The sequence below is a fragment of the Oncorhynchus clarkii genome, chromosome 26 (genome assembly GCF_045791955.1).
Source record: "Oncorhynchus clarkii lewisi isolate Uvic-CL-2024 chromosome 26, UVic_Ocla_1.0, whole genome shotgun sequence".
Classification (NCBI taxonomy): domain Eukaryota; kingdom Metazoa; phylum Chordata; class Actinopteri; order Salmoniformes; family Salmonidae; genus Oncorhynchus; species Oncorhynchus clarkii.
This window is the reverse complement of record NC_092172.1, coordinates 16,436,261-16,449,853: the sequence shown is the minus strand read 5'-3', so window position 1 is coordinate 16,449,853 and position 13,593 is coordinate 16,436,261. Positions and strand designations below refer to the sequence as shown.

The 13,593-nt window shown below is 44.3% G+C and overlaps 1 protein-coding gene across 8 annotated transcripts in view; it reads left to right on the top strand.

The window, feature by feature from the left end:
• Positions 1 to 13,593, top strand: part of LOC139384955 (F-actin-monooxygenase mical2b-like) — a 48,821-nt gene that overhangs the window by 25,419 nt on the left and 9,809 nt on the right. For all 8 annotated transcript variants that reach the window (XR_011628892.1, XR_011628891.1, XM_071129906.1 and 5 more), the window contains exons 4-14: positions 160 to 276; positions 2,164 to 2,265; positions 4,338 to 4,493; positions 4,653 to 4,753; positions 5,316 to 5,573; positions 5,682 to 5,797; positions 5,893 to 6,019; positions 6,196 to 6,292; positions 10,805 to 10,952; positions 11,742 to 11,941; positions 13,325 to 13,419. Coding sequence is in view for 6 of the 8 variants with exons in the window: in XM_071129906.1 (XP_070986007.1) it covers positions 160 to 276; positions 2,164 to 2,265; positions 4,338 to 4,493; positions 4,653 to 4,753; positions 5,316 to 5,573; positions 5,682 to 5,797; positions 5,893 to 6,019; positions 6,196 to 6,292; positions 10,805 to 10,952; positions 11,742 to 11,941; positions 13,325 to 13,419 (1,517 nt within the window). In the remaining 2 variants the exon portion in view is untranslated. The remainder of the gene's footprint in view (positions 1 to 159; positions 277 to 2,163; positions 2,266 to 4,337; positions 4,494 to 4,652; positions 4,754 to 5,315; positions 5,574 to 5,681; positions 5,798 to 5,892; positions 6,020 to 6,195; positions 6,293 to 10,804; positions 10,953 to 11,741; positions 11,942 to 13,324; positions 13,420 to 13,593) is intronic.

Sequence of the window (13,593 nt, the reverse complement as noted above, 5' to 3'; positions counted from 1 at the left end):
GCAAATATTTCTACAGCTGTGAAGTGTGTGTATAATGTGTAAATGCATGGATGCCTGTGCAGTGTGCATGTACTAGGTACTGTATTAGATAAGCCAGAAAATCCAGCTGAGTTTCTTGCATGGTTCTTAGACCCCCTGATTCTTGTCTTTGTTTGCCAGGTATTCGTCAGCTCCAGCTCATGCTGCTGAAGATCGCCCTGCTCGCAGCTGTGGAGTTCCACGTCAATGTGGAGTTTGTCAAGCTGCTGGAACCTCCAGAGAACCAGGAGAATGACGGTGAGTGACAGTCCACTTACAGGCCGTCACTTCCAGTAGCTACATGTCCATTGAAATCCATCAACATTGGCCTAGTACCCATCAACCCATCATCCCTGCTCCTTTCTGCTCACCCTTCCAGGTCTTTTGGATATAGTTCAGGGTTCAGGCAAGGGCTAGGTTACAGCATTTGGGACCAGACTTTCAATATCAGACAGGCTAGTTGGGGTTGAAGGGCTTTATGCAATGCATTTGGAGAACATCAACAGTGCACCTTAACATGAGCTTTGCAACAGTCAGTAAGACTTTTACAGATGTAGGATTTTAATTTGATCCAGTTTGCCACAGCAGGAAACTAATCCTGCAGCAACAGGAAATGGGAATTATTATGTGGATTATAATTAATGAAGGTTGATACATTTTTCTTAAGGGAAAATTCAGTCTGAAATTTCGAAATGGAAATTACAAACTTTAGAATCCTTTTGAAAAACCTCTACAAGTTGATACAAGTTTAACATTTCATGCATTGCAGGAAAGTTCTCCTGCAACAGGTTGATCAAATTAAGATCCTACATCTGTACGTGGCTGCACAGTGGATCCCAACACAGTATATTCTCTCCCACACCATAGCATTCTGCTGCTTTACATCACTGTACCTTGAGCTACAGGGAGTTACTGCAGTCCATAACTAGTACCTGTTAGAGTAGTTCTGCCTCCCCCATTCAACAGTGAATCTCCTTGGCAACCAGCAGTAAACAGCAGCACTGTTACAGCAGTGCACTGATCACCCTTTATTTGATATTGCATTGCCATGGAAATCAAATGTTTAAAAGTCATAATCATTGCTTCACCATTCCTATTCAGCTGCTAATGGTTAGCAACCTCCCCAGATGCTAATGTTATTTTATGGCTGCTGCTGAGCAGAGCACACAGTAATATCAGTGAGCAGAGCAGACCTAGTGGCTTTGTTTAAGGAGCAGCAGAGCCAAATTACGGCTGTGGAAGTGAATTAAGAGCTGATTAGCCAGTGTAATTACAACCGTGCCCCGTCGACCAAGTTCTTTTAACAGTACTAGCTGCTTCAAGATGTGAATGGTGTGTGGTGATGTGAGGCCGAGCTGAAAGGCTGGCTATCTGAAATACCTCTACACTTGACCCCCCTCTCTCCTACAGAGCTTTGTTGATTGGACTCCTGGGCTGGAGGTCATTAGCTATCCCATGTGGCCTCCTCGACAGCGACGTCAACCAACGAATATAAACAAGAGTCTTTACTAAATTTGGATACAGAATGGTCCCCCTACTTTTGCTGTCACAGGGTGCTTGGTGTCCTTGACATGATGGAATGCATTTTTGACATGGTAATATTACACAGCGGATCGACAGCCAACCCAACGCTGCTGGGGTCTCACACTGCCTCTGTGGCTGACATTATTCACCACATTTGATCCACTACGTGCTAAAACGCTGTACCATATTTAATTATATACTGTAGCTAGCTAGCGCTCTGGTATCAATTACACAGTACAAGTGAGACTGACATTAATCAACATCTTATATAATTACAGCACGGTATAGTCTGCTGAGCTAAATGACACAATGTGTGTGGCCTCTGTGTCACCCTCTTGGTTGAGAGCTGTCAGGATTAGCAAACCCTTTTCCCCACTGGTGTTGATAGGCATCAGAAATATTGTTCCCCAGAAATAACAGGCCGAAAGAGCAACCAAGTAAATGTTATGTCTGTTTCTCTAGCCCACGTCCTCTCATTCTCTCTATCTGGGTTGAACTCTACCCGCTTGTATACTGATAAGTGTGTTTGTTTGAGGTGTGTGTCCCTGTGAACTGTACTGACCTTCTCTCCCTCCTCTCCTCCCTTCCCGCTCTCCCTCCTCTCCTCTGTCTGTGTTTCAGGGCCTGGCTGGAGAGCTGAGATCAGGCCTGCCGATCACCCTGTGGCTAATATTGACTTTGACGTGGTGGTGGGGGCTGATGGGAGGAGAAATACCCTGGAAGGTGAGATCTCTGGAGGGATGGGAGGGTGACGGGTTGTATCCATGCAGAGTATATCTACATACCATTAATGATCTGACCCCAGACATAGGATATGGTGATATGGTACTGTATATGATATCATGTGATTACATCCGTGGACTGGCTCTCTCTGAGATGCTCAATATGTTTACTAAACACTACTTGCTCCAAAGCTAAATTTAGCTCCAAGTTAAAATGCAGTTGGATATTATCTGAAGCGCCTTCTAAAACACAATTTCTATATTGAAAAGTATGTTTATGTAGCTTTGTTGACAGTGGCTTGTTTCAAATAATATCCAGGACACCTTTCTCATATCATTATTTTGTCTGGATAACAGCCTAACAACTGTAACTAAGAAACATACAATTGTTGTTGGCTGCGGCTTTTGGCTACAAAAAGCATCAATTTAAAAAGGCATAGTCTTATCCACGAAAGTTAGGAAGCCATACAATGGAACTCTGTAAAACGATACCCTTTGTGATGTCATTAATCTCTCCTTCAAAGGGCAAAGTTACACATGAAATCACCATCTCTCTGTACCTTAATAAAAAAGATCTTGGGCCCTGTGTGTGTCGTCATCTGGATGCTGTTCAACAGTTGATGCATGTTGGACTCTCCCTCACAGATGCCTGTCATCACCTCACCAATCCACATCAGATGCTTATTCCTAAAAAGGGCATTTTCTGTCTCCAAACAATGAGGCGTTTAGGTCATCGTCGGATGCCGAAAAGCCTGGGGAAAACTTTCTTTTTAGAAGTCCTTCTACTTTTGAACTGCCATGCAAGCCCTGCCTGAGAGGAGGGTTAAATATACCGCAATCTGTTCTGTACCCAGCTAATCGTCTGAGAGGAACACAGCTGCATAGGAAAGAGTGATGGGGGGGGGGGGGTGAATTAGCAGTGACCGTAATGGAACATTTCTGGCTCATATTAAAATGCTACCTCCTCCTAGAAAAGCATCTCTCAGAAGCTCATACATTATTTTGTAGGAGGAAGAGCGGCCGAACACATTAGAACATTCATCCTCCTTTCTTTCCTGAGTCACAGGTAATGAGGATGTATCTTCTTTCACTGAAGGGCTTTGGTGCAGAACCCCCCTCTTCCCCAGGACAGTTACAAGCATACTAACATGTGACCTGTGGGAGATACAGCCTGCAGTGACATACAGTATCTCGGGTATTGGCTGTGGTTGGTTGGCTTTTCCAGGCTTTAAGGAGCTTTGGTGGAGCTTTGACACCACAAAGAGACGTTTAAAAATGATATCACCATATTCTCTTTCACAAAGGCAAGGTTTTGCATGTCATTTAAAAAGTCAGACAGCTTTTTATGAAACCATAACTGTGAGAATAGCAGCAACAGGAACCCAAGTGAATAGCAGTCTGGCATTAAAAGTCTGAGCCCATGCTTCAGTATATTTTAAGGCTTGTCTGCAGTTATGTTTTGCCTTGGAATGGGCACAGAAAGTTCATGTTAAATGAGCCTCTAAAATGTCTCCATTAACAAAAAAAACTTTTCAGCATCAGTGAGAGTATGGCAATAAACTCTTTAATGCAATAAGCAATTCCCCAATGTTTCTATCTGAAGAGGAACTGATTCTGTTCTATTGTGGTTGATATCCTAAATAGCAGAAGTGTACGCAATTGCAGCCAATAATAATACAGTATATATTGTAAAATCTCACGTGAAAAAAACAAGACTGCACCTTCTCTTACAGTCGTCCAGTTCATGTAAGGAGTGGCTGCACTCTACTCCACCTGAAGTTGTGAAAGTTATTCAACCTGGAAAACACATTTATTAGATCAGAACATTTTAGTACTGACCCAACTCTCCCGCAGAGGCTTTCGCTCACCTGGTATAAACAGTATCACCTCGGTAACAAGACTCTCTGATCCTAAAATAACTGGCCTGTGATTGCAGCTCAGTGCTAGATTTCCGCTGGATTAGTATGCCTCTGCAGGCCTGGCCAGAGAATAGTAACATCCCATCCCTGTCTCTCTTTCTCTCTCTCTCTCTCTTTCCCTCTTTCTCTCTCCCCCTCTTTCTCTCGCTCTCAGGGTTCAAGAGGAAGGAGTTCCGTGGTAAGCTGGCTATCGCCATCACGGCCAACTTTGTCAACAGGAACACCACGGCCGAGGCCAAGGTGGAGGAGATCAGCGGTGTGGCCTTCATCTTTAACCAGAAGTTCTTCCTGGACCTCAAAGAGGAGACAGGTGGGCCTGAGATCCCCCACAGCCAATGAGTCAGCCAGAGGAGCAGACTTCCCTCAGAATGCACTTAAATCCACACATTTTCGAACAACAGCAATCTTCAACCCTGTCATTATCATGGGGTGTTTTAACCTTCCTGTCTGTGTCTGTCATTTGTTGCAGGTATTGACCTGGAGAACATTGTGTACTACAAGGACAACACACACTACTTTGTCATGACAGCAAAGAAGCAGAGCCTACTGGACAAGGGGGTCATCATTCATGTGAGCAAACATTGTTTAGATCAGGGATCATCAACTAGATTCAGACGCGGGACGATTTTTCTTGCTGTCTGAGGGTGTTGTATTCAGATGTGTGTGTGAGAGAGAGGAAGAGAAAGACAGAGAGAGAGGCGGAGAGAGAAGGAGAGGTGAGGAGTTAATAGAGGAGGATGCCGGGTCGGAGGAATCTCATCCTTGGTGGTCTGCCAGCTGAACAGCCTATGAGCCGGGCGGGCACCACAATGACATCCATGAAAGCTAAGTGTTATAAACATCCCTAAAGGAGCACATATTTCACTGGCTTATGACTCCCTCTCAGCGCTCACTCTCACTTCAATTGCCAGGGTTCTGCATGAGTCATCCCATGAATTCATTCATAAAGACAATGTGGGACTTTGAGACTGGCGTCACAGTACAATTTAAAGAGCATCCATCTTTAATGGTCCTCTAATATGCAAGGTGAATAACTGTTGTTACACCTGGGGTATGTTGCATCTTATTTAACCTCTTTGACCTTTTGGTCATGGTCTCTCATAAACACAATTCCCCTGACTTTGTCTCGTAGGACTACATAGACACAGAGATGCTGCTGAGCAGTACGAATGTGAACCAGGAAGCTCTGCTGGGTTATGCCCGTGAAGCTGCTGACTTTGGCACCAACTACCAGCTTCCCACGCTGGACTTTGCCATAAATGCCTGTGGCCAGCCGGACGTGGCCATGTTTGACTTCACCAGCATGTATGCTTCGGAGAACGCAGCGCTAGTCAGAGAATGCTTCGGACGCCAGCTACTGGTGGCACTGGTTGGGGACAGCTTGTTAGAGGTGAGAAGGCTGTGACAACAGTGTTTAATCATGCTTTAAAATGATTAGATGATAAAAACTACATGTGCATGTTCAGCTAAATGTACTGTTATGTGTCTGTGTGTGCAGCCGTTCTGGCCCATGGGTACAGGGTGTGCGAGAGGCTTCCTGGCTGCTTTTGACTCAGCCTGGATGGTGAAAAGGTGGGCTGAGGGCATGACCCCTCTGGAGGTGCTAGCTGAGAGGTCAGTGGTCAGCACACATACTGTACACACACACACACACACACACACACACACACACACACACACACACACACTAAATATATGCATTTCTCCAGGGAGAGTCTTTACAGAATTCTGCCGCAGACAACCACTGAAAACATTGCCAAAAACTTTGAGCAGTACACCATTGACCCTGGGACTCGGTATCCCAACCTCATCTCCACCTGTGTCAGGCAAAACCAGGTACGAAAGACATTCTCAAGGATCACATTGTTTACTGCAGTATTCACTTTTTCCTGTCACCAATAACAGATTCACCCTTAACATTAACACAAGAAGGATGGACTGTGCTTGTCTTCTTAGCTCTTATCGCTTCTTCTGCCTAAATCTCAGCTGTGTCTCTTTGTTATTTCTTCCAGGTGCGTCACCTGTACATCAATGGAGAGCTGCCAGTGAAGTCGTGCTCTCTGGAACGTAATGGTACAATACGTCGCCCTGTGAACCTGGCCAGACGAGGTGAGCCACACACAATACAGGAGAGGCCAGAGAGACTGGAGTTGGGAGGCTTTAGTACAGTGTGTTTAGTATGGACTTACAGTTGAAGTCGGAAGTTTACCTTAGCCAAATACATAGCCAAGTACCTTAGCCAAATACCTTAGCCAAATACATTTAAATTCAGTTTTTCACAATTCTTGAGATTTAATCTGAGTAAAAATTCCCTGTCTTAGGTCACTTAGGATCACCACCTAATTTTAAGAATGTGAAATATCAGAATAATAGTAGAGAGAGTGATTTATTTCAGCTTTTATTTCTTTCATAACATTCCCAGTGGGTCAAAAGTTTACATACACCCAACTAGTATTTGGTAGCGTTGCCTTTAAAGTGTTTAACTTGGGTCAAACGTTTTGGGTAGCCTTCCACAAGCTTCCCACAATAAGTTTGGTGAATTTTGGCCCATTCCTCCTGACAGAGCTGGTATAACTGAGTCAGGTTTGTAGTATCCTTGCTCGCACAGGCTTTTTCAGTTCTGCCCACAAATTTTCTATGGGATTGAGGTCAAATCAAATCAAATCAAATTTTATTTGTCACATACACATGGTTAGCAGATGTTAATGCGAGTGTAGCAAAATGCTTGTGCTTCTAGTTCCGACAATGCAGTAATAACCAACAAGTAATCTAACTAACAATTCCAAAACTACTGTCTTATACACAGTGTAAGGGGATAAAGAATATGTACATAAGGATATATGAATGAGTGATGGTACAGAGCAGCATAGGCAGGATACAGTAGATGGTATCGAGTACAGTATATACATGAGGTGAGTATGTAAACAAATTGGCATAGTTAAAGTGGCTAGTGATACATGTATTACATAAGGATGCAGTCGATGATATAGAGTACAGTATATACGTATGTATATGAGATGAATAATGTAGGGTAAGTAACATTATATAAGGTAGCATTGTTTAAAGTGGCTAGTGATGTATTTACATCATTTCCCATCAATTCCCATTATTAAAGTGGCTGGAGTTGAGTCCGTGTCAGTGTCAGTGTGTTGGCAGCAGCCACTCAATGTTAGTGGTGGCTGTTTAACAGTCTGATGGCCTTGAGATAGAAGCTGTTTTTCAGTCTCTCGGTCCCAGCTTTGATGCACCTGTACTGACCTCGCCTTCTGGATGATAGCGGGGTGAACAGGCAGTGGCTCGGGTGGTTGATGTCCTTGATGATCTTTATGGCCTTCCTGTAACATCGGGTGGTGTAGGTGTCCTGGAGGGCAGGTAGTTTGCCCCCGGTGATGCGTTGTGCAGACCTCACTACCCTCTGGAGAGCCTTACGGTTGTGGGCGGAGCAGTTGCCGTACCAGGCGGTGATACAGCCCGCCAGGATGCTCTCGATTGTGCATCTGTAGAAGTTTGTGAGTGCTTTTGGTGACAAACCAAATTTCTTCAGCCTCCTGAGGTTGAAGAGGCGCTGCTGCGCCTTCTTCACGATGCTGTCTGTGTGAGTGGACCAATTCAGTTTGTCTGTGATGTGTATGCCGAGGAACTTAAAACTTGCTACCCTCTCCACTACTGTTCCATCGATGTGGATAGAAGGGTGTTCCCTCTGCTGTTTCCTGAAGTCCACAATAATCTCCTTAGTTTTGTTGACGTTGAGTGTGAGGTTGTTTTCCTGACACCACACTCCGAGGGCCCTCACCTCCTCCCTGTAGGCCGTCTCGTCGTTGTTGGTAATCAAGCCTACCACTGTTGTGTCGTCCGCAAACTTGATGATTGAGTTGGAGGCGTGCGTGGCCACGCAGTCGTGGGTGAACAGGGAGTACAGGAGAGGGCTCAGAACGCACCCTTGTGGGGCCCCAGTGTTGAGGATCAGCGGGGTGGAGATGTTGTTGCCTACCCTCACCACCTGGGGGCGGCCCGTCAGGGCTTTGTGATGGCCACTCCAATACCTTGACTTTGTTGTCCTTAAGCCATTTTTCCACAACTTTGGAAGTATGCTTGGGGTCATTGTCCATTTGGAAGACCCATTTGCGACCAAGCTTTAACTTCCTGACTGATGTCTTGAGATGTTGCTTCAATATATCCACATAATTTTCCTCCTCATGATGCCATAATTTTTGTGAAGTGCACCAGTCCCTCCTGCAGCAAAGCACCCCCACAACATGATGCTGCCACCACCATGCTTCACGGTTGGGATGGTGTTCTTTGGCTTGCAAGCTTCCCCCTTTTTCCTCCAAACATAACGATAGTGGCCAAACATTTGTATTTTTGTTTCATCAGACCAGAGAACTTTTCTCCTTAAAGTACAATATTTTTCCCCATGTGCAGTTGCAAACCGTAGTCTGGCTTTTTTATGGTGGTTTTGGAGCAGTGGCTTCTTCCTTGCTGAGCGGCCTTTCAGGTTATGTCGATATAGAACTAATTGTACTGTGGGTATAGAAACTTTTGTACCTGTTTCCTCCAGCATCTTCATTTGCTGCTGTTCTGGGATTGATTTGCACTTTTCGCACCAAAGTACGTTCATCTCTAGGAGACAGAACCCTTCCTGAGTGGTTTGACGGCTGCGTGGTCCCATGGTGTTTATACTTGCGTACTATTGTTTGTACAGATGAACGTGGTACTTTCAGGCATTTGGAAATTGCTCCCAAGGATGAACCAGACTTGTGGAGGTCTACAATATATTTTCTGAGGTCTTGGCTGATTTCTTTTGATTTTCCCATGATGTCAAGCAAAGAGGCACTGAGTTTGAAGGTAGGCCTTGAAATACATCCACAGGTACACCTCCAATTGACTCCAAGTATGTCAATTGGCCTATCAGAAGCTTAAACCATGACATCATTTTCTGGAATTTTCCAAGCTGTTTAAAGGCACAGTCAGCTTAGTGTAAACTTCTGACCCACTGGAATTGTGATACAGTGAATTCTAAGTGAAATAATCTGTCTGTAAACAATTGTTAAAGCTCTGACGAAGGCCGTGTGGCCGATACGTAAGCTTATTAAATATTGGTGATCAAGAGCAGTGTGCGGTTTCCTTTTTCCTTCACCTTGTTCAATTGTTGCCATGCACCTGCAAATTAGATTGCTCAGATGTGCGAGTGCCTTTTGAATTTTGTAAACAATTGTTGGAAAAATTACTTGTGTGATGCACAAAGTAGATGTCCTAACCGACTTGCCAAAACTACAAGTTGTTAACAAGAAATATGTGGAGTGGTTGAAAAACGAGTTTTAATGACACCAACCTAAGTGTATGTAAACTTCCGACTTCAACTGTACCTCTGATCCAGTGCATGACTCCAACCTACAGAACATGCTGTGATGTCTATTCAACTGGTTCAAGTAACTCATTTGAAAAGGATGACGGATGAGTCCCTTCGGTTTCAGGGGCTAAAATATCTGCAGCACTCATCCATTCAGTGGCTATTTTCCCAAAGTTAGGAGAAGATAAGCCATTCCATTCTAGTTCTATTGCGTTCTCTAACCATTCCCTGTGCTCTGGGGGTGTTCTGAGACAGAGGCCCACAGCAGTCTTTAAGGTGAGGCAGACCTTTTCTCTCACTAACAGGAATGTCAGACTTAGGACGGGCCCGCATGAATCTCTGATTAGGAAATAATTCCCCTTCTGAGGTTTGTTCTTCAATGATCCATGGTGAGAGCAGAGCAAGTGGGAGCCACTTGACTGTGGACAGGGTCATATAGGGTACAACCCCCACCCCCCTACATTGATAATTTTTTTGGAGGCCGAAGCTGTGGTTCTGTGTATTGTGAAAAGGAAAAACATGACTTGGTACACTAGTAGTTAAACGCATCAATGATATCTTCAGGATGTTCTCAGATACCAGACCTAACAAAGTCTAGCTGGTTACGTTTCAAGATATTTTTGGCCCCATGGCTCATGTTAAACATTAATACTGGAAAGTTTCTAGCAGTTATTCAAGGAGAACTGACCTCATTATAAACTGATGGGATTTTTGTCTCCATAATTTTTGTCTCCATGTATACTGTATCTCTTTAAGCACACCCTGGCCTCTACATAATGCGCTAAACATCATGTTACACAACCATTGGTCCTATTACACAATGACAGACAGGTTCAACATGTCCTGACAGAGTCATATGCATACTTCAGCCCCTATTCTAACTTACCTCTTATCAGTCTTACCTCTCATTAACTTCACCTGCTGTCACTGTCCCACATCTATGATCTCACTTCCTGTTAGCTCTGTGGTTGTGTTGCCAGGTGAGTGGGTGGGTGGATGTTAGCTGGGTTGTGTTTAGTATTTTATTTATTTGGATCCCCATTAGCTTTCGCAGAAGCATCAGCTACTCTTCCTGGTGTCCACAAAAACACAACACATGACAAGTGACAAAACACTGATACACTGATAGACGAGGACAGTCACACAAATGGAAAATAGGGCAATGGAAAACAAAAATCTATGTTCTTCTTATTGGACCAGCTTAGGTAGTGCCTCCCTCTTTCATGCCATTTTCTCCCTACTGGACACCTTTTTCCTGTCTGTGTGTGTAGAGTCGGAGATCAGGCCGGGCAGGCTGCTGACGTGGTGTCAGAAACAGACCGAGGGCTACAGGAACGTGAACGTGACAGACCTGACCACCTCGTGGCAGAGCGGCCTGGCTCTCTGTGCCCTCATCCACCGGTTCAGATCCCACCTCATGTACGTACTGCAACACACAACTAGCCTGTAAACTACCACAGTAAGACTGGCCTCATGTACTTTACAGTAACTGTAAATGAGCTCAGCACTCACTCTTTTCTCCTCATAAACCATGTGTGAGACTTCTTCTTGTCACACCCTGGCATGTAGCACTTCGTCATTGTAAGTCGATAGACTGGCTCCTCATAAAATGTCTCTATTGTGTAATGGGGAATTTCCTGATTAGGCTAACATTTACATCAAGACACCAGTAATAGCAAAACATCTTACACCCACGCTGTAATATTGTCTCCTTCTGTGAGTGTCTAATGTAAAGTATACCAGGCATCTAAGTATGTCAATGTATATCCTGGTGTACTCTCTACACACAAGCCCCTGTCCCTCCCTCACAGCCCGTCTTTGTGTGAGAGTAAATGTAAGTGGTGGGTGCAAATGAAATTTGGCCTTCATCGAAGAGCCTTTTTCCTGATGGCTGTTCTCTCACTCTCTCTGTTACTGATAGGTGTGACGAAAAAGATCACACAGACACAACCGCTTTTAGAGAAACCCTATAGTATGTGAAAGGGAGTTTGGAAAGCATAACTATGTATTACATGTTACACTCAGTATCTAGGGCAGTTTGTTATTTCTGACGTCATCTTTGTGGTGAAGTGAGGGCTACACTGCTCGACTAGAACTGTTTCATAACTTCTATGTTGACGCCAGCTTAGTCTTATGAAGCCTTCACCTAGTTACCCACACAACATTACAACAACATCGCGTGATATCATTTCAATCGGTTTCCCTCAGAGAGTTTGATTCGCTGAATGAGGAGGATTCGGCTAACAACCTCCAGCTGGCATGTGACCTGGCTGAGCGGGAGTTTGGCATCCGGCCCTTCGCCACTGGAAAGGAGATGGCTGCTGGTCAGGAACCAGACAAGACCGGAATGGTCACCTACCTCTCCAAGTTCTACGAGCTGTTCCGCGGCACCCCCCTGCCCATCTCAGGTACGCCTCACACCCCTCACCCCATCCCCCCGCAGACACGTGTGTCCTGAAGCCCCAGACTTCAGATCTCAATCCTGCACACACACACACACACACAATATCCCATAGTTTTTTATGTAGTCTGATTGAAGTAGCAGCCCTTTATATCATTAGGCCTTTTTTTAAAGTCTCCTTCCCATGTCAGAGTTATTTTTAAATGCAGCAGAAGCGTTTGGCTCTGAACACTTGAGGAGCAGACAGGGTGGAGAGGCATGTAGTCCTACTGCTCTGCACTGGCACCCCCGTAGATACATCCACTCACACACATTCATGCTACACCACATCACAACGGCTGCCACCAGATTCTTGCTATTATTGCTAAATACTGCACAATTTAAATTCTAGCCCACCAATCCCCCCTTCCCCATAACGTGTGTAAATATTGAACTATAAATTGTGCCTTCCTGTATTATACTTATCCTATTCTACTGAGCCATTTACTTGATGTTCGTATTGTCATGTTTTATTCTTTCTTATTGTTGTTGCATTGTCCAGAAGGAACCTGCAGTAAGCATTTCGTTGAACAGTGCATGCCGTGTGTATCCTGATCATACTACTAATAAAAAACCTGAAACTTGATGCTTGAACATCTCGTCACTGTCACTGGCCCTTCCACTGTGTCCACTGTATTAAAAGCCCAGCCTCTCAATGTATTGTTTTCACCAGGGCCATTTTTTTTTACATATCAAGCTGTCTCTTCTTTAACCTTTTTTCTGGGCTGACCCCTGCTCTATGTCTTTCTAGAGAGCTGGTGTAAAAGAGGGTATGAGATTTCATCTGGCTTCCTTTTAAAGGAGGTCTGCGTTGCACAACCCTATCAGTCATGTTGTCTGGCATGAGAGGAATGCACATCTGCCCAGCACAGTACAGGCTACCTTACAGATATTGTATGGGTCTAGGATGCCTGGAGAGAAAACACTACACCTTACTCCAGATATTTTCTGGTCTGAGATGCCTAAGGTGAAGAGAGCATATTATTGCCACAGGGACATCAGTTGTACTAGCTTTATGGTCTCGAAGAGGTCACATGATATGCCTCTATCCACAGCAAAGCTGGTTGCCCACGGAATGATGATGTGCTATTTAGCAATAATTGTATACATTCTTATGATCTGTAGTGAAGTGTTTTCAGTATTGGTTTCCACGAAAAAGACCTTTGTTTATTAGGTGGCATTTCTCATTAAAGCAGATGGTCTTGCCCCATCCGGTTCTTTCCGACACAGTAATATTAGGTTTCTTTTAGACGTAATGTAAAAACACATTGGCCATTGCTTTTATTTGACATTCATGGCTGAGCTCTGTGGAAAATATCATACCTTTTAATGTACTCGTGTTTCATTGCAGATTCTAGAGGGGCCGACGAAAACAGTGAAGACTATCCTTCCAAGGCAGTCAGAAGTATGACCAAAGTTCTGGTACCAAGAAAAAGGGTACCGAAGGTAATCACACTCCTCTCTCCAGGTGCCTGTCTTCATTGATAACGACTGCAACTTGAGAGCCTCTCAGCCTCCCTGTGTTATCATTTCAAAAGTAATTTCATTTGAATAAGTGGACTTTTGAGATGGGCTCTATTTTAATAGTTCACTTTCATGTTGAATATTTTTACCTTTGAG